Genomic DNA, 20,471 nt, shown 5'->3' with positions numbered 1-20,471 from the left:
GCTGAAGTACACGGGGTGCACACATTTGCAACGAAATATCCACCTATAATGCTAAACGTAAAATTGAATGGCTTACCTGTAGCCATAGAACTGGACACTGGCGCTAGCCAATCCATCATGAGTAAAAAGATGTTTGAGAGACTGTGGTGCAACAAGGCATTCAGACCAGCCCCAAGCCCCATCCACACGAAACTGAGAACGTACACCAAAGAGCTTATCACTGTCCTGGACAGCACCATGGTCAAGGTCACCTACGAGGACAGGGTGCCCGAACTGCCACTCTGGATTGTCCCGGGCGGTGGCCCCACACTGCTTGGAAGGAGCTGGCTGGGAAAAATCCGCTGGAACTGGGATGACATCCGAGCGCTATCACATGTCGATGAGGCCTCATGTTCCCATGTTCTTAACAAATTTCCTTCCCTTTTTGAGCCAGGCATTGGAAACTTTTCCGGGGCGAAGGTGCAGATCCACATGGTCCCAGAGGCACGACCCATTCACCATAAGGCGCGAGCGGTACCTCACATGATAAGGGAGAGAGTGGAAATCGAGCTGGACAGGCTGCAACGCGAGGGCATCATCTCCCCAGTGGAATTCAGCGAGTGGGCCAGCCCGATTGTTCCAGTACTCAAAAGTGATGGTACGGTCAGGATTTGCAGCGATTATAAAGTAACTATTAATTATTTCTCGCTACAGGACCAATACCTGCTACTTAAGGCAGACGACCTATTTGCGACGCTGACAGGAGGCAAGATGTTCACCAAGCTCGACCTGACTTCGGCCTATATGACGCAGGAGATGGAGGCGTCTTCGAAGGGCCTCACTTGCATCAACACGCACAAGGGACTATTCATCTACAACAGATGCCCGTTTGGAATTCGGTCGGCTGCAGCGATCTTCCAGAGAAACATAGAGAGCCTACTCAAGTCGGTACCACACACGGTGGTCTTTCAGGACGACATATTTCTCACTGGTCGAGACTTCGCCGAGCACCTACAAAATCTGGAGGAGGTCCTCCAGCGACTGGATCGCGTAGGGCTACGGCTGAAGAGGTCGAAATGCTTCTTCATGGCAACAGAAGCGGAGTTTTTGGGGAGAAAGATCGCGGCGGACGGCATTTGGCCCACAGGCGCCAAGACAGAGGCTATCAGGAACGCGCCCAGAACGTCACAGAGCTGCGGTCGTTCCTGGGACTCCTCAACTATTTTGTTAACTTCCTACCGGGGTTAAGCACCCTTTTAGAGCCCTGTAAGAGCTGGCGGCTGTGATGAGAGGTGTTCCCGGACGTTTGTAATAAAAGATCGTTATACTTTGCCATCTGTCTCTGTCTGCTAACTTCGAGAATTGCTACGTGGGTTGGGGCGAGCGTCGACCTTCTGTATCAGTGGGCCCGCTCGTGGGAGGAGAAGCCTTCCCATTTTCCCCTTACATTTGGCACTGCGAGCAGGGTACGGACTTACCAAACGGAACAATGACCCAGCTGTTGGGGTGAGTATGTTTTAATTTACCACCTTCATGTTAGAGCTGTGGCATTGTAAACCACAAGGGAAGGATATCTGTACAAAGAACCATCTGTAATGAGTCCCGGAGGGATGGAGTCGGAGGACAAGGACGATCTAAGGGCGGAAGGGGAAGGGGCTCAAAGGTACACCCTAAGACACGCGCGTGTAGGTAGCGCGGCAGTGCGAGGGTACGATGCAAGGCAAGATATAGGGGAAGGTCTATTGACCCAAAGCGGTACGAGCGCACGGCGCAGGGACGAGACATATTGACCTGGAAGTGTGGCAGTACGCGTGTACGGGGACGAGGGAAGACATATAGATATATAGATAACGTCCTGCATATAGATATATAGATAACGTCCTGCATACCTAACACGAATTAAAGGGAATGCCCAAGACCACTACACCTTCCCCAAGGTAAGGTGGGTAACCCGGCTAATAAAAAGGCGAATAATTGTAACTTGTGAAACTACGTAATGTCATAAAAAAAACCTGATAGTGACTGTCTTAAGTGACATATGGATCCAAAAATAGAGCCGGCCAAACAATTAATAAGCTTTGTTGCATGAAGAGACTTCTGTGAATGTCTGTCTTTGAGTGAGAGTGCTTATGTGATTTTTTGACTGCGGAATGAATTTTTCACGTGTCTGAAAGCCTGTTTGTAAAAATAGTGGAGCTGTCCGTTTGTTTTAGCTCCACCCACTTTTTCAGACAGAGTGAAAGTTTTTTTTAACCCTTTGTAGTGTTGTCCTGTATGTGGGAAGTTTTAAGACATTTTAAGTTAGAAACGCAGGTGTGGATTTATTCGGATGATAAGTTACGGAGCTAGGAAATGCACAAAGGATAGGTTTGTTGAGCAAAAGATAAAAAATACATGGTCCCGGTGGTTTAAAAAAAAAGAATTTATTTGACATGCTCATTTACTTGTCGACAGAAAACACGCAACCATTGATTACATTGGGTTGAAAGACATAAATTTAGTCTAGGAATGAGATAAAGAATGCCTTTTAAAAACGCCTGCGAGGGTCTCTCGAGGCTGCGGGCTGGGAAAGTACGCTCCCATTTTCCTTTGTGTAAAACCTTGACGCGAAAGCTTCTAGCTTAGTAAAAAAGAGTTTTAAATAAAGATTGGCATTACAAAATTTGAATTGGGATTTTGAGATATTAAGAGAAGGCACAGCAAAATACTGAGATGGATTGAAACTAAAAAAAATAGTAAATGAAATCTGATCTCTCAAAAAAAAGGAGGAATAAAACTAAAAGTTTGGAAACAATCTAGAAATACCTTCAGGGATCAGGTCAAACTCCTAGGTGAGTGGCGAGCTATCTGCGATGGTATAAAAGGAACTTTTGAAAAAAAAATGTTAAAACAGCAAGCTTTAGCAGTTTAGAAAAAAGGACATTGTAACGGCCTTGAAACTGGAACATTTGAGATAACGAAAAGCAGCCCTCAAAGCCTACGTGCTAGACTCTGTTCTAGTTATGAAAAAAAGACGCAACTTTGAAAGAAAGCAAATTGAACGAAAGAAAAAATGTCTTCAATTGTCTGATGATTTTAAATTAACAAATTTACGGAGACACGAGCCCTCCGTGTAAAATACAAAACCTAATTTGAAGAAAGGAGATCTGAAAAAAAAAGACGTAACGTACTAAATAGGTGCTGAAAAAAAGGGTGTTTGCGATGGAAAAAGACATAACTTACTAAATTGAAAAAAAGAATTTGAAGAGGTAAAAGACACTCTGCATTGATGATTTTAAATTACGAGAAAGTTTCACTGCCGTTTGAAAGATTTCCAAAATGGACGTTGTTTATCAAGAAAAGTCCCGAACAGTCTAAACAAGCAGGAGGATTTTGAAAATAACTAGGAGAAAAGATCTAAGCTATGCGAACTCAGCACAGAAAGAAAAAAACTGGGAATTAGAAAATCTTACTGAATTTTAAAATTGGATTTCAGTAAACAAAATAGCTATTAAAAATGTGTGGTCTCGTTTTAAATCCATTAAAAAAAAATTCTTTGGCAAGTACTTGAATTAGAAGTTAAGAAAAAATTGGAGTTCAATCTAAAATGCTGTCTTTCCTGATGAGAAGACTTTTATTACGACGGTTTTACTAATGATTTCTGCTGTTTTAACAGATTCCTAATTTCTAAGCAAGTTTTGAAGGTACAAAGACTTGGAAAAAATTTCGGATGATTACGCGAAGTCACGTAATGACATCAGGCCTTTTTACAAACCTGTAAAGGAGTTAACCTTTTCATTGACAGCTGTTTTATACTGGACATTATTAATTTGGATTTCTGAATAAAAAAGACTCACCTGACAGATAGAGGAAATAATGGGATAGTCGGAATAAAAATAAAACAGAACTAGCCTATGTAATAATACTCGCCTGATACAAATAAAAGAAAGATACTCAAACAAAACAAATTCAAGAGTTAAAAGCTAAGATAAATAAGCTGGAAGACCAGGCGGATAATGCAGTGTGCAGCCATAGCACCATCACCTATGGCAATAGAGCCAATGTACCCCACGGTGGGTAAGTGTAGTCCACAAGCCCAACCTAACCCTTACCTCCGATTTCATAGAGTGACCTCGACATGCATGGATAAACGATGAATAGACCAGAACCTAACACCTGGTGACGACCAGGCTATCTGTTTAAAATTTGCAGGTAAAACACTCACCGAGATGGGACCGCAGTGGCTACTTCGACTCTGGAGACTCATGATACTGGGAACCTTAAGGCCCACGCAAGCACTGGATAATACAGACGGACTATGAGAGATATAGCACACGCAGGAAAGACACAACTACATAAACTATGGGGCTTTGTTTAATTTAACTGACGAAATATGCATCCCAGTAGCCAAGGACTGGAGCAAGGACAGAACTTATTTTAATGCATGGCTATGTATAGTGTATTAAGTAAGGTTGTAATGCAGCAGGCTGCCGATGCCATGGGCGCCAGTAGATTCCGAGGACAGGAACAAGTTCATAGGACCAAAAGGGGAAGAGCGCAGAAATCCAACTGGATGGAATTTCAGTTCTAGAAGCTCATGCCTGGGCGGACGAAGCTGCAAAACAAGCAGCCAAATCCACCCCGCAAGAAACAGAAGGGTGGGAACAGAACGGAGCAAAAAGGGGGTGGGACCCCAGGATGTTTAGGAAAACTGGCCAGTGGCATAAAATGAAGACCAAGGGAGGGCTCTGGAATATAAGGTGTAGGTCCTGAAGCGTGACATGGTTATAACACAGAGAAGCCGGTATTGATCATGCGCAGCGCAAACAAGAAGGAATACAACCTAAAAAGGGGGGCGGATGGAGTGTGGAGGAAAGATGACAATAAAGGTCTGGCTGGGACACCAAATATGCCCAAAGGGACCCTCGGAAGCCCGACCGCTGCCCCGACAACCACCCTGGGGACAACAACTCTTCCCAGCACAACCACGCAAGTCCCCCCATAAGCCCGTGCATAAAGACTGGAGCCAAAGGGGGGCTAGTAATAAAAGAATCTAAAGAAAGGATATCATTTGGGCTGCGTCAGCGACTACTTAACCTAAATCTAACGGATATCATTCTTCCTAGCTTCTGTGGGAATGAAACTATAAGTCTTTCCCAGAACCTGACACAACGGATCCTCGAAGGCCCGGATTCCACTACCCTGAGATTTAATGTCAGAAAGGGAACAGAACAAGGTTCGAACAAAAAGGGGAATACTGGAAACACTAGGCACGGGTTATGTGGCAGGGGTTACGACGATTAATTCCATAGACCTGTATGCAATAGACGACCGGGTTAACAACTTAACGCAAATCTTTAGGGGTTTACCAGGGAGGGGCATGGATAACCAAGCCCTACAAGCGCGGTTGGAAGATGGCGCGGAAGGGGAACTGTTACGGGTGGCCCATACATTACATAAGCATGCAAGACAATAAATTTGACCCACGCAATGGGGAACGACATAATTAAACAATTACAAGCTGAGGTAGTTTGCTCCGGGTAAGGGGCCTGGATATTAAGTGAAGTACAACATAACTTGGAGCAACTCCAGAATGGGGACATACCAAATTGGATCCAAAACAGCATATTTAACAATTGGACTCTAGATAAAAAAAATGAATAACATGTGCGAGGTACGAAGGAATGGTCACGCATGGGTGCCAAAATTCAGATATATTATTGGGCGGGTGAATATGATCGGATTTGTGTTGTCCATACCACAGTATGATGTAACACAGGGAGACCCCTTATACCAGATCGATAATATCGGTGAAGTAAGAAACCAAACTCGGTTGCATTACCATCAGCCTGCCAGACGGGTGATTAAAATTAACAATAGTACCAAAGGCATTGACATAACCGACTGCTATAAAAATAACCAAGTGGTTTTATGTCGAGGTATGCCACGAATGATGATTGTAGATTCCGCCAGATAAACGGATGTATGCTGAGTATCACTCCTCTTGAACACGATCTCGAGACCATCGCTGCCCCGCAAGGAAACAGAGAGTGGTGCGTGAGCACGGGGGCAGCCAACCTAACGATTGAGACCAGGGAAGGAGTCACCCTCTGTGTCATTAGCCTTAACTTCTGTTTCAGACCCAAGGGAGAAATAGACATAAATGGATATCACATACATCCTGAGACAACGGAAATCATCCATGGAACAGTCACGGATATCCTCAGAGAGAGGTACAAGGAGACGGTATGGGAACCGCAAGGCAAACAGATATTTGAATTAAATGAGGAACAATTACGTTTGGTGCAAGGAATCCAGAATCAAGTATATCCAGCTGATGGAAGAAGTAGACAACCTACAGAGAGACACTAACGCAATGCTGGCTGATCAGCCCTGGTACTCAAAGCTGTGGGACATTGGACTTAATATTCAAATTCATCCATGGATAAGAATAATATCACATGTACTTGTAGTAATACAGGGCCTGGTTCTGATGGTCATGATGGGATTAACATGTGCATGAATTAAACAGGCCAAACGATACGTCAGGGCACGCACTATGATTAAGGCCATAAGGGATGAAAATTTAAGCAGTCCTACAGGAAAGACTTACCTTATATAACTGCGGGAAAGGTCTCAGGAGGTCCCGAAGCTTGGGAGATGGCCACCCAGGTGAATGGACCTATCTGGAACTTTCCTGCAGGGAGATAGTTATCGGGAAATATGGCCAGCTTGGCGTATAGCCAAGGGCCAAAAGGGGGGAATTGTAAGAGAAATTTGGCATAAGGGGTACCAGCGGGACAAGGGTTAAAGTGCTGGTTCCTGCACCGACCCATAAGGAGGTAAAAGGCCTCTCTTCGGCCTTGTACCAAGGCTCCAGAAGTTATTAATTCAATAATATTCCGACAGGATACGATGTGAGAACCTAAACAGACATTGATAAGACCTTGCGAAGAGGCTCGAAGCAGACTCACGGGCATAGAAACATAGAAAATAGGTGCAGGAGTAGGCCATTCGGCCCTTCTAGCCTGCACCGCCATTCAATGAGTTCATGGCTGAACATGCAACTTCAGTACCCCATTCCTGCTTTCTCACCATACCCCTTGATTCCCCTAGATTCAAAGCGAATTAACAAATTCTGACCGAATGAAGTCATTCTAGTCACGGCCTAAGGTGGTCATGAGGGTCTTGGCCTGTCAATCCAAAGTAGCACTGATAAGGTAGTCCAATTAGAGAAGTAGCACTGATAAGGTAGTCCAATTAGAGATGTAGGGAGGTCTTACCAGGGAACAGAGGGGTTTTTGAAATGTATAAAAGTTGTATGATTCTGCTGTTCGGAGAGCATCTCCACTCAGAGGCGGCTGGGATGAGAGGTGTTCCCGGGCGTTCGTAATAAAAGACTGTTATACTTTGCCATCCGTCTCTATCTGCTAACTTCGAGAATTGCTACGTGGGCTGGGGCGAGTGTCGACCCTCTGTATCAGTGGGCCCGCTCGTGGGAGGAGAAGCCTTCCCATTTTCCCCTTACAAGCCCCTACATGTGTTATTGCGCAAAGGTGAGAACTGGGTATGGGGAAAAAAAACAAGTAATTACTTTCTTGTATTGTATAACCCGTGTAAAAGACTTGTGCAAGCATGTGACACGTCGTCGTATGGAGTCGGGCGTGTATTACAACAAGCTAACGTTGCGGGAAAGGTGCAACCTGTCGCCTATGCTTCCAGGAGCTTGTCCAAGGCCGAGTGGGCCTGCAGCATGATTGAGAAAGAGGCATTAGCGTGTGTGTTCGGGGTAAAGAAAATGCATCAGTACCTGTTTGGCCTCAAATTTGAGCTGGAAACCGATCACAAGCCCCTCACATCCCTGTTCGCTGAAAACAAGGGGATAAATACTAATGCCTCAGCCCGCATACAAAGGTGGGCACTCGTGCTATCAGCGTATAAACTATACCATCCGCCACAGGCCTTGCACCGAGCACTGTGCGGATACTCTCAGTCGGCTACCATTACCCACCACGGGGGTGGAAATAGCACAGCCTGCAAACTTGTTGATGGTGGTGCAGCCCGCAGACTTGTTGATGGTCATGGAAGCGTTTGAAAATGATCAATCACCTGTCACGGCCCGCCAGATTAGGACTTGGACCAGCCAAGATCTTCTGCTGTCCCTAGTAAAAATCGGTGTACTGCATGGGAGCTGAGCCAGCATCCCCGTTGAAATGCAAGAGGCAATCAAGCCGTTTCAGCGGCGAAAGGGCGAGCTGTCCATTCAGGGAGACTGCCTGTTGTGGGGTAACCGCGTAGTGCTACCAAAAAAGGACAGGGAGACGTTCATCTCGGATCTCCACAGCACACACCTGGGTATAGTAATGATGAAAGCGATAGCCAGATCCCATGTGTGGTTGCCCGGTATCGACTCTGACTTAAGAGTCCTGTGTACGGCAATATGTGCTCAGTTGAACAACGCGCCCAGAGAGACACCACTAAGTTTGTGGTCCTGGCCCTCCAGACCATGGTCGAGGATCCATGTCGACTATGCGGGCCCGTTTCTTGGTAAAATGTTTCTGGTGGTGGTGGATGCTTTTTCAAAATGGATTGAATGTGAAATAATGTCGGGAAGCACCGCCACCATTGAAAGCCTGAGGGCCATGTTTGCCACCCACGGCCTGCCTGACAGACTGGTCAGTGACAACGGGCCATGTTTCACCAGTGCCGAATGTAAAGAATTCATGACCCGCAATGGGATCAACCAGCCTCCAATGGGCAGGCCGAGCGGGAAATACAAACTATCAAAAAGAGCCTTAAACGAATCACAGAAGGCTTCTCCCGAGTACTGCTCAGCTACCGTACGAGACCCCACTCGCTCACAGGAGCTACTCATGAAAAGGACACTTAAAACCAGACTCTCGCTGGTTCACCCCAACCTGCATGATCAGATAGAGAGCAGGCGGCAGCAACAAAATGTAACCGATGTTCGTGCTACTGTGTCACGGGAAATTGATCTGAATGACCCTGTGTATGTGCTAAACTATGGACATGGTCCCAAGTGGATCGCGGGCATTCTGATAGCTAAAGAACGGAATAGGGTGTTTGTAGTCAAACTAGACAATGGATAAATTTGCAGAAAGCACCTGGACCAAACGCGGCTGCGGTTCACAGACTGCCCTGAACAACCCACAGCAGACACCACCTTTTTCGAGCCCACAACACACACCCAAAGGATCAACTACACCACGCCGGACCAGGAAATCAAACCCATCACGCCCAACAGCCCAGGCTCATCTAGCAGCCTACAGGGCCAACAGCACAGCCAACACACCAGAACAGACATTTGTACTGAGGCGGCCCATCAGGGAAAGAAAGGTTCCCGACCGCCTCACCCTGTAAATAATTTTCACTTTGACTTTTTTGGGGGAGGGGGGGAGGGAGTGATGTTGTGTATCTGTAAAGCATGCACTCCCATGTTCCGTCACCAGGGAGCTCATCCCCTGAAGTCCCAAGGGATCCCAGCATCCCTTGGGAGCACTGTATATAAGCCGGCCCCCTAAGGCCCGTTCCTCTCTCTGGAGTGTCTTATTAAAGACTCATTGTTATTTTAACCGCCCTATGTACAGCCTCATCTGTGTTAGGAACACAATATAAACAATATTCTGTTTTTCTATTCTTCCTACCAAAGTGAATAACCTCACATTATACTCCACCGGCCACCTTATTGCCCACACACTTAACCTGCCTATATACCTTTGCAGTCTCTATGTGCGCTACTCACAGCTTACTTTCCCACCCAGTTTTGTATCATCAGCAAGCTTGGATACATTGCACTCAGTCCCTTCATCTAAGTCATTAATATAGATTGTAAATAGCTGAGGTCCAGCATAGATCCTTGCAACACTAGTTACAGCTCGTCAACCAGAAAATGACCTGTTTATCCCTACTCTGTTTTCTGTCCGTTAACCAATCCTCTATCCATGCTAATATATTACCCCCAACCCCATGAGCATCTCATCTTGCATAGCAACCTTTTATGTGGCACCTTATCAAATGCCTTTTGGAAACACAAATATACTACATCCCACTGGTTCCTCTTTATCTACCCTGTTAGTTACATCCTCAAAAAACTAACATTTGTTAGACACGATTTCCCTTTCACAAAACCATGTTGACTCTGCCTGATCATACTAGATTTTCTAAGTACCCCGTTACCACTTCTTTAATAATACACTCCAACATTTTCCCGACAACTGATGTTAAGCTAACTGACCTGTAGTTGCCCGTTCTCTCTCTCTCTCTCCCTCTTTTCATAGAAACATAGAAAATAGGTGCAGGAGTAGGCCATTCGGCCCTTCGATCCTGCATCACCATTCAATGAATTCATGGCTGAACATGCAACTTCAGTTCTCCATTCCTGCTTTCTCACCATATCCCTTGATCCCCCTAGTAGTAAGGACTACATCGAACTCCTTTTTGAATATATTTAGTGAATTGGCCTCAACCCAAACTTTCTGTGGTAGAGAATTCCACAGGTTCACCACTCTCTGGGTGAAGAAGTTTCTCCTCATCTCGGTCCTAAATGGCTTACCCCTTATCCTTAGACTGTGACCCTTGGTTCTGGACTTCCCCAACATTGGGAACATTCTTCCTGCATCTAACCTGTCTAAACCCATCAGAATTTTAAACATTTCTATGAGATCCCCTCTCAATTTTCTGAACTCCAGTGAATACAAGCCCAGTTGATCCAGTCTTTCTTGATATGTCAGTCCCGCCATCACGGGAATCAGTCTGGTGAACCTTCGCTGCACTCCCTCAATAGCAAGAACGTCCTTCCTCAAGTTAGGAGACCAAAACTGTACACAATACTCCAGGTGTGGCCTCACCAAGGCCCTGTACAACTGTAGTAACACCTCCCTGCCCCTGTACTCAAATCCCCTCGCTATGAAGGCCAACATGCCATTTGCTTTCTTAACCGCCTGCTGTACCTGCATGCCAACCTTCAATGACTGATGTACCATGACACCCAGGTCTCGTTGCACCTCCCCTTTTCCTAATCTGTCACCATTCAGATAATGGTCTGTCTCTCTGTTTTTAACCACCAAAGTGGATAACCTCACATTTATCCACATTATACTTCATCTGCCATGCATTTGCCCACTCACCTAACCTATCCAAGTCACTCTGCAGCCTCATAGCATCCTCCTCGCAGCTCACACTGCCACACAACTTAGTGTCATCCGCAAATTTGGAGATACTACATTTAATCCCGTCGTCTAAATCATTAATGTGCAATGTAAACAGCTGGGGCCCCAGCACAGAACCTTGCGGTACCCTACTAGTCACTGCCTGCCATTCTGAAAAGTACCCATTTTCTCCTACTCTTTGCTTCCTGTCTGCCAACCAGTTCTCACTCCACGTCAGCACACTACCCCCAATCCCATGTGCTTTAACTGTGCACATTAATCTCGTGTGATACCTTGTCGAAAGCCTTCTGAAAGTCCAAATACACCACATCAACTGGTTCTCCCTTGTCCACTCTACTGGAAACATCCTCAAAAAATTCCAGAAGATTTGTCAAGCATGATTTCCCTTTCATGAATAGCAGAGTTATATTTGCTACTATCCAATCTGCTGGGATAATTCTAGATTCTAGGGAATTTTCCAAGATCACAACCAATGCATCCACTATCTCTGCAGATACCTCGTTTAGAACCCTCGGATGTAGGGCCGTCAGGTCCAGGGGATTTGGCGGCTTCTCAAGTACTTTTTCTCTTCTGCGATTAATTACTTTAAGTTCCTCACTCTCAACAGCCACTTGGTTCCCCGCTACTTTTGGTATGCTTTTTGTGTCTTTTACTGTGAAGACAGGTACAAAATATTTCTTTAAAGTCTTTGCCATTTCCTTATTTCCCATTATAATTTCAGCTGTCTCAGCCTCTCAGGGACAAATGCTCTTTTGCTACCCTCTTCCTTTTTACATACCTGTAGAAACTCTTGCAATCTGTTTTCATATTTCTTTCATAGTCTATTTTTTCCCTTTATCTCAATTTTTTGGTCATCCTTTGTTGGTTTCTAAAGCTCTCCCAATCCTCAGCCTTACTACTATTCTTCGCACATTACATAAGAACATAATAGGAACAGGAGCAGGCCATACGGCCCCTCGAGCCTGCTCCGCCATTCAATACGATCATGGCTGATCCGATCATGGACTCAGGTCCACTTCCCCGCCCGCTCCCCATAACCCCTTATCGTTTAAGAAACTGTCTATTTCTGCTTTAAAATTTATTCAGTGACCCAGCTCTCTGAGACAGCAAATTCCACAGATTTATAAACCTCAGAGAAGAAATTTCTCATCTCAGTTTTAAATGGGCAGTCCCTTATTTTAAGATCATGCCCTCTAGTTCTAGACTCCCCCATCAGCAGAAACATCCTCTCTGCATCCACCTTGTCAAGCCACCTCATAATCTTATAAGTTTCGATAAGATCACCTCTCATTCTTTTCAATTCCAATGAGTAGAGGCCCAACCTACTCAACCTTTCCTCATAAGTCAACCCCCTTATCTCCGGAATCAATCTCGTGAACCTTCTCTGAACTGCCTCCAAAGCAAGTATATCTTTTCATAAATATGGAAACCAAAACTTCCAAGTGTGGCCTCACCAATATCCTGTATAACTGTAGCAAGACTTCCCTGCTTTTATACTCCATCCCCTTTGCAATAAAGGCTAAGATTCCATTGGCCTTCCTGATCACTTGCTGTACCTGCATACTAACCTTTTGTGTTTCATGCACAAGTACCCCCCAGGTCCCGCTTTTCTGCAGCACTTTGCAATCTTTCTCCATTTAAATAATAACTTGCTCCTTGATTTTTTTTTCCTGCCAAAGTGCATGATCTCATACTTTCCAACATTATACTCCATCTGCCAAATTTTAGCCTGTCTATATCCTTTTGCAGATTTTGTGTGTCCTCCTCACACATTGCTTTTCCTCCCATCTTTGTATCATCAGCAAACTTGGCTACATTACATTCGGTCCCTTCTTCCAAGTCGTTAATATAGATTGTAAATAGTTGGGATCCCAGCACTGATCCCTGCGGCACCCCATTAGTTACTGATTGCCAACCAGAGAATGAACCATTTATCCCAACTCTCTGTTTTCTGTTAGTTAGCCAATCCTCTATCCATGCTAATATATTACCCTCAACCTCGTGAACTTCTATCTTGTGTAGTAACCTTTTATGTGGCACGTTGTCAAATATAGGCCTCTTCTTTTAATCGAATACTCTCCTTAACTTCTTTAGCTAACCACGGATGGATCACTTTTCCCATTAAGTTTTTATTTCTCAATCAAATGTATATTCGTTTAAAATATAAATTTCAAAACAAGTTTTATACATCATAAAAATAGCCAATCTCTGAAGACAGTGAAATAATCCTTGGATAACCAAATCTTTTGAAAAAATATTAAAATATTCTTCCAAACACAAAGGTCAAATATGGGATAAATACAAACATGCATCAAATCACACTGAGTTTCAAGAGATTTCTAATATGTCTTCAAAAAATTATTTTTAAAAAAACATGCAAAACCTTCAAGGAGTTCCCAACATGAAGGAGTTTCTTTAAAATCAAGCCTGCAAAACAAAAGAAAGGCAACATTTGCAACACTGAAAAAAGTACACTAAAAACAGTACAGTTTAAGGGCAAAATGTATGAGCTCTCGGTCAGACTTGGTAAGTACTTTAACCAAGTCCTTGGCATTCTCTGTTTTACTCTTGGTGACCTTTGTACCCTCTGGCATTATTTTATTGCCAGAAGGAAAAGGAGAGACCACCTTTTTTATAAATTGTTGCACTATTAAGTTTTAAAAATATATATGCATGAACATTCATTTAAATATATTTTTTCAAATGCCCTACTTTCTTTTTCACAACATTACTGACTTCCTATGTTGAAGACTTGATCGATAGATGTCTAGAATATACAATCTTTAAGTACCACAAACAAACAAAAATGAATAGTTTTGCACCAAGTGATTTTCCCTCAGTAAATTATCAGTTATAAAGACTTCTGTACTGGCATACAGCTAAACAATTTTATAGATCTGATGTCACTAGTCAGAGCACTAGATTATGGGGCAGAAACTCGGGGCCCCTCGGGTCTGTACTGAGTGTCTACGGACTCGGGAAGGCATCGCAAAAGCCGGTTTTCAGCGCACAATGCGCACGCGCTGAAAACTGGCTTTTCTGATTCGTCAAGCTGGAGCTTGACAGATCTTTCGTATCTCAGGAGCGAGGACATTTGTACGGGCAAGATTGCGGTATTTACCTATATCTTGCCCAGCAAATGTCCTCAAAACTCTTAGTCTACTTTTACAGGCGTAAGAGTTTTAAAATACACAAAAACATTTTAAAATAAAATTATAAAAACACATTTTGTTTAAAAACCCTCCCCACTACGGTAAGTTTATTTAAAACCATACTTTAAAAATTAAAATAAAATGTTTTTTTTTTTAAATCGGAAATATATATATTTTTTAAATACATAAATAACTCATTTAAATTAATAAAAATATGTTGTGCATTTTTGCAATTTTTTATTGGTTGTGTCTGTTTTGAGGGCTGTTTTTCATTCATAATAATGGGAACTCCTACTTACGGAGTTCCCATTATGATGAATGAACATATTATACCTGATTCGCTGCCCAGAGCCATGTGACTCCAGCTCCAGGCCTGCGCACATCCCGACATGCACGCGCTGCGACGCGCAGTCAGAGGAGGCCTCAGGACCAGGAACTCGCGTGGGTGTAGCAGGATAAGGTAAGTGCGCATTTTTTTTCAAGTTTTTTACCCGATCACACGTGGGAAGCAGCCGACCCGGATTTCTGGGCCTATATCTAGAAAATCTTGGACAGAAATATTTACTACAACTAGCTGAAGAGATGTGATTTGTGTTTTTACTATTGCCATTGTTTAGGCTATTGCATGCACATGACAGCTGCAAAAGACTTAATTAAAAATATATATTTACTTTTCAAAACAAATATTTATTGTTTTAATCAACATTTAACTAAGGAACTGTAAAGTTACCTATGCTGTGGAACTGCCATCTGCTCTGAATTCTTTCTGGAAGGTGTTGCAGAATTTTCTGCAAAACAAGGACATTTCAATTTAGATCAAGGTTTGCTTTTGAAGGCGGCACGGATAACAAGAGAAATACAAAGGAAATGTTCTATTAAAACAACTAGCACATTTCTACAAAAAAATGCATACAGTTTTATTAAGAAAATTGCAAGGGAGATGTGGAAGCTTTTTTTTTAAATATAAGAAAGTTTTGTTCAAATTTAGCACTGAATTGCAGCTGCAAGAATCAAATAGATTCAAAACCTGTTGCTCCTGGGGGAAGATTTTGCATTTTCAGTCAAGACAAGAAACATCCAATGAATTTAAAAAGATAAAATTTGGGTCAAGACGTCACTACTTGTACACTGCTAACAACAACAACTTGTATATATATAGCACCTTTAACGTAGTGAAACTTCCTGACGCGCTTCACAGGAGTATTATAAGACAAAAAATGTATCACCGAGCTGCCGAGCAGAAATTTGCGCAGGTGACCAAAAGCTTGGTCAAAGAGTTAGATTTTAAGGAGCGCCTTGAAGGAGGAAAGAGAGGTAGAGAGGCGGAGAGGTTTAGGCAGGGAATTCCAGAGCTTGGGGCCTAGGCAACAGAAGGCACAACCACCAATGGTTGAGTGATTATAATCAGGGATGCTCAAGAGAGAAGATGCTCAAGAGGAGCGCAGACATCCCAGGGGGGTTTGTGGGGCTGGAGGAGATAGGGAGGGGCGAGGCCATGAAGGGATTTGAAAATAAGGCTGAGAATTTTGAAATCGAGGCGTTGCTTAACCAGAAGACAATGTAATTCAGCGAGCACAGGGATGATAGGCGAACAGGACTTGGTGCGAGTTAGGACACCGGCAGCCGAGTTTCGGATCACCTCTAGTTTAAGTAGAGTAAAATGTGGGAGGCCAGCCAGGAGTGCATTGGAATAGTCAAGTCTAGAGGTAACAAAGGCATGGATGAGGGCTTCAGCAGCGGGATGCGCGGAGGCAAAGGCAGAGACAGGCGATGTTACGAAGGTGGAAATAAGCGGTCTTAGTTATGCTGTGGATATGTCGTCAAAAGCTCACTTCAGAGTCAAATATGACACCAAGGTTGCGAACAGTGTGGTTCAGCTGCGAGAAGTTGAAGAGGGGTTGGGAGTCAGTGGCTAGGGAACAGAGTTTGTGCTGGGGACCAAAAACAATGGCTTTGGTCTTCCCAATATTCAACTGGAGAAAATTTCTGCTCATCCAGAATTGGATGTCGGACAAGCAGTCTGATAATTTAGAGATCGTGGAGGGGTTAAGAGAAGTGGTATTGAGGTAGAGCTGGGTGTCATCAGCGTAGATATGGAAACTGACGCTGTGTTTTCAGATGATGTCGCTAAGGGGCTCTAAATGTAGATGAGAAATAGGAGGGGCCAGAGGATAGATCGTTGGGGAACACCAGAGGTAATGACGCAGGGGTGGCAAGAGAAGCTGTTGCAGGTGATTCTCTGGCTACGGTTAGATAAGTGCAGTCCCACCCAGCTGAATGACAGTGGAGAGGCGTTAGAGAAGGATAGAGTGGTCAACCGTGTCAAAGGCTGCAGACAAGTCAAGAAAGACAAGGAGGGATAGTTTGCCTTTGTCACAGTCACAAAGAATGTAATTTGTGACTTTGACGAGAGCCGTTTTAGTACTGTGGCAGCCGCAGAATCCAGATTGGAAGGATCAAACATGGAATTGCGGGAAAGATGGACACGGATTTGGGAGGCAACAACACGTTCAAGGACTTTGAGAAGAAAGGTAGGTTGGAGATGGGGCTGTAGTTTGCAAGGACGAAGGGGTCGAGGGTTGTTTTTAAGGAGAGGGGTGATGACAGCAGAGCTGAGGGAGAGGGGGACAGTACCTGAGAGGAGAGTACTGTTAACAATGTCAGCTAACATGGGAGCCAGAAAAGGAAGTTGGGTGGTCAGCAGTTTAGTGGGAATAGGGTCAAGGGGGCAGGAAGTGGGTCTCATGGACAGTATGAGCTCAGAAAGGTCATGAGGGGAGATCGGAGAAAAGCTAGAGAAGGATGCGAGGTCAGGGCCAAGGCAGGGGGGATCCTTAGAGGCAGTTTGGCCCAGTGAGCTAGGGGAAGGAAGGGAAGAGGCAGAGGCAGCCAAACAGATGGTCCCAATCTTAGAGACAAAGTCGTCCAGGAGATCCTCACTCATTATCAGAGGTGAGGGTGGAGACTGGGGAGAGGGGTTTAAAAAGGCGGTTTGCAGTGGAGAATAGAAACTGGGGTTTATCTTTACATTCCAGAGTGATTCTGGAATAGTGAGCGATTTTGGCAAACGATAGTAGGACCCAATAGTGCTTTATGTGGTCCAGCCAGATCTGGCGGTGAAGGGCTAAACCAGTTGTCTGCCACATCCGTTCAAGTCTGCGCTCATTGGTCTGGAGGGAGCAAAGATTAGGTGAGGGAGAGTAATTGTTTTAACAGGGACTAGGCTATCACAGGTGAGGGTGTGATTGAGCAGATCGGTAGCTGCAGAAATATCATGGTGAATGGAGGGCCAAAGGCTGGATTAGTTGGGAGTTCATAAATGCAGTTGTAAGAGATGAGGACGTTTTTTTTTCCGGGGGCAGGCACAGAAGGAGGTAGGGTTGGGGCGGTGGGGTGGAAGGGGGATGTGGGTGGAGAGCGATACGAGGAAGTGGTCAGAGATGGCCTTATCTGCGATTGACACGATTTTAGTAGCAATGGTAAGGTCAAGGGGGTGGCCCTGAATATGGATTGGGAAGTTTACATGGAGGGAGAGATTAAGGAAGGATAGGAGGCTAATGAACTCAGAGGAGAGAGAGCATGATGAATTGAGATGGTGGTTGTAATCACTGCAGATGAGAAGTTGTTCGGTGCAGAGGCAGAGGGAGGAAAGTAGTGAAGAAATATTGGTAATAAAATTTTTATGGTACTTGGGTGGGTAGTAGAGAACAAGAATTTTAAATGAGAGGGGTGGAATAAGGGGAGATGCTCAAAGGAAGAGAAGTCATAACGGGGAACAAAGAAATGGCGGACCAATTGAACAAGTACTTTGGTTCGGTATTCACGAAGGAGGACACAAACAACCTTCCGGTTATAAAAGGGGTCGGGGGGTCTAGTAAGAAGGAGGAACTGAGGGAAATCCTTATTAGCCGGGAAATTGTGTTGGGGAAATTGATGGGATTGAAGGCTGATAAATCCCCAGGGCCTGATGGACTGCATACCAGAGTACTTAAGGAGGTGGCCTTGGAAATAGTGGATGCATTGACAGTCATTTTCCAACATTCCATTGACTCTGGATCAGTTCCTATAGAGTGGAGGGTAGCCAATGTAACCCCACTTTTTAAAAAAAGGAGGGAGAGAGAAAACAGGGAATTATAGACCGGTCAGCCTGACATCGGTAGTGGGTAAAATGATGCAATCAATTATTAAGGATGTCATAGCAGTGCATTTGGAAAGAGGTGACATGATAGGTCCAAGTCAGCATGGATTTGTGAAAGGGAAATCATGCTTGACAAATCTTCTGGAATTTTTTGAGGATGTTTCCAGTAGAGTGGACAAGGGAGAACCAGTTGATGTGGTATATTTGGACTTTCAGAAGGCGTTCGACAAGGTCCCACACAAGAGATTGATGTGCAAAGTTAGAGCACATGGGATTGGGGGTAGTGTGCTGACATGGATTGAGAACTGGTTGTCAGACAGAAAGCAAAGAGTAGGAGTAAATGGGTACTTTTCAGAATGGCAGGCAGTGACTAGTGGGGTACCGCAAGGTTCTGTGCTGGGGCCCCAGCTGTTTACACTGTACATTAATGATTTAGATGAGGGGATTAAATGTAGTATCTCCAAATTTGCGGATGACACTAAGTTGTGTGGCAGTGTGAGCTGCGAGGAGGATGCTGTGAGGCTGCAGAGCAACTTGGATAGGTTAGGTGAGTGGGCAAATGCATGGCAGATGAAGTATAATGTGGATAAATGTGAGGTTATTCACTTTGGTGGTAAAAACAGAGAGACAGACTATTATCTGAATGGTGACAGATTAGGAAAAGGGGAGGTGCAAAGAGACCTGGGTGTCGTGGTACATCAGTCATTGAAGGTTGGCATGCAGGTACAGCAGGCGGTTAAGAAAGCAAATGGCATGTTGGCCTTCATAGCAAGGGGATTTGAGTACAGGGGCAGGGAGGTGTTGCTACAGTTGTACAGGGCATTGGTGAGGCCACACCTGGAGTATTGTGTACAGTTTTGGTCTCCTAACCTGAGGAAGGACATTCTTGCTATTGAGGGAGTGCAGCGAAGGTTCACCAGACTGATTCCCGGGATGGCGGGACTGACCTATCAAGAAAGACTGGATCAACTGGGCTTGTATTCACTGGAGTTCAGAAGAATGAGAGGGGACCTCATAGAAACATTTAAAATTCTGACGGGCTTAGACAGGTTAGATGCAGGAAGAATGTTCCCAATGTTGGGGAAGTCCAGAACCAGAGGTCACAGTCTAAGGATAAGGGGTAAGCCATTTAGGACCGAGATGCGGAGGAACTTCTTCACCCAGAGAGTGGTGAACCTGTGGAATTCTCTACCACAGAAAGTTGTTGAGGCCAATTCACTAAATATATTCAAAAAGGAGTTAGATGAGGTCCTTACTACTAGGGGGATCAAGGGGTATGGCGAGAAAGCAGGAATGGGGTACTGAAGTTGAATGTTCAGCCATGAACTCATTGAATGGCGGTGCAGTCTAGAAGGGCCGAATGGCCTACTCCTGCACCTATTTTCTATGTTTCTATGTGCCGAAGGAGTAGGGGGACAGATCAAAGTGAGATTTGCTGATGAGAGCCACACCACCACCACCACGGCGGTCTGAGCGGGGCATGTGGTGGAAGGTATAGCCAGGCGGGGAGGCTTCATTTAAGGGCAGGGTGTCATCGTACTTCAACTAGGCTTCCGTCAGGGCCATGATGTCAATGCCATCAACCTTGATAAGTTCATGGATGGGAAGGGCCTTGTTTGTAAGCAAACAGACGTTCTGAAGAGAGATGCAAAGAGAGTCGGTGAAGGCTGCCCCTCTGCCTGTATCCACAGGGTCAGTGCTGGGGCAGGGCGAGTTGGCTGAGATTGGCAAGATTAGCCCCCAGTGGATGCGCTGGGCGGGAAGGTCGTCGAGAGAGCAGGATGGGACAGTGGGGTTGCTGCTAATAAGGAGGCAGCGACGAGTGACTCGATGGGCCCTTCTAGGAGGGATTCAAGCTTAGAACGGCGACAGGAGAGTAGGAAGGTCATAGATTAATGAAGGATTGGGGTAGGGATTTGGGAGGGCAGTGTATCCGAGTGAGGAGAAATGAAAGGAGGCATGATGACAGTGGAGAATGGTCAGGGAGGGATAAAGAGAAAGAAAAGAAGGACAAAAGTGGAAAAGTATTGAATG

The 20,471-nt window shown here is 44.7% G+C and overlaps 1 protein-coding gene across 8 annotated transcripts in view; it reads right to left on the bottom strand.

Moving 5' to 3' along the window:
• ralgapa1 (Ral GTPase activating protein catalytic subunit alpha 1) overlaps positions 1–20,471 on the bottom strand; it is a 298,072-nt gene that overhangs the window by 230,515 nt on the left and 47,086 nt on the right. For all 8 annotated transcript variants that reach the window (XM_070879109.1, XM_070879113.1, XM_070879112.1 and 5 more), the window contains exons 4-5: positions 15,030–15,087; positions 13,531–13,574 (exon numbers count right to left, since the gene is read on the bottom strand). In XM_070879109.1, coding sequence (XP_070735210.1) covers positions 13,531–13,574; positions 15,030–15,087 — 102 coding nt within the window. The remainder of the gene's footprint in view (positions 1–13,530; positions 13,575–15,029; positions 15,088–20,471) is intronic.

This window comes from Pristiophorus japonicus, chromosome 4 (assembly GCF_044704955.1).
Source record: "Pristiophorus japonicus isolate sPriJap1 chromosome 4, sPriJap1.hap1, whole genome shotgun sequence".
Lineage (NCBI taxonomy): Eukaryota > Metazoa > Chordata > Chondrichthyes > Pristiophoridae > Pristiophorus > Pristiophorus japonicus.
This window is presented reverse-complemented; position numbering and strand designations above follow the sequence as displayed.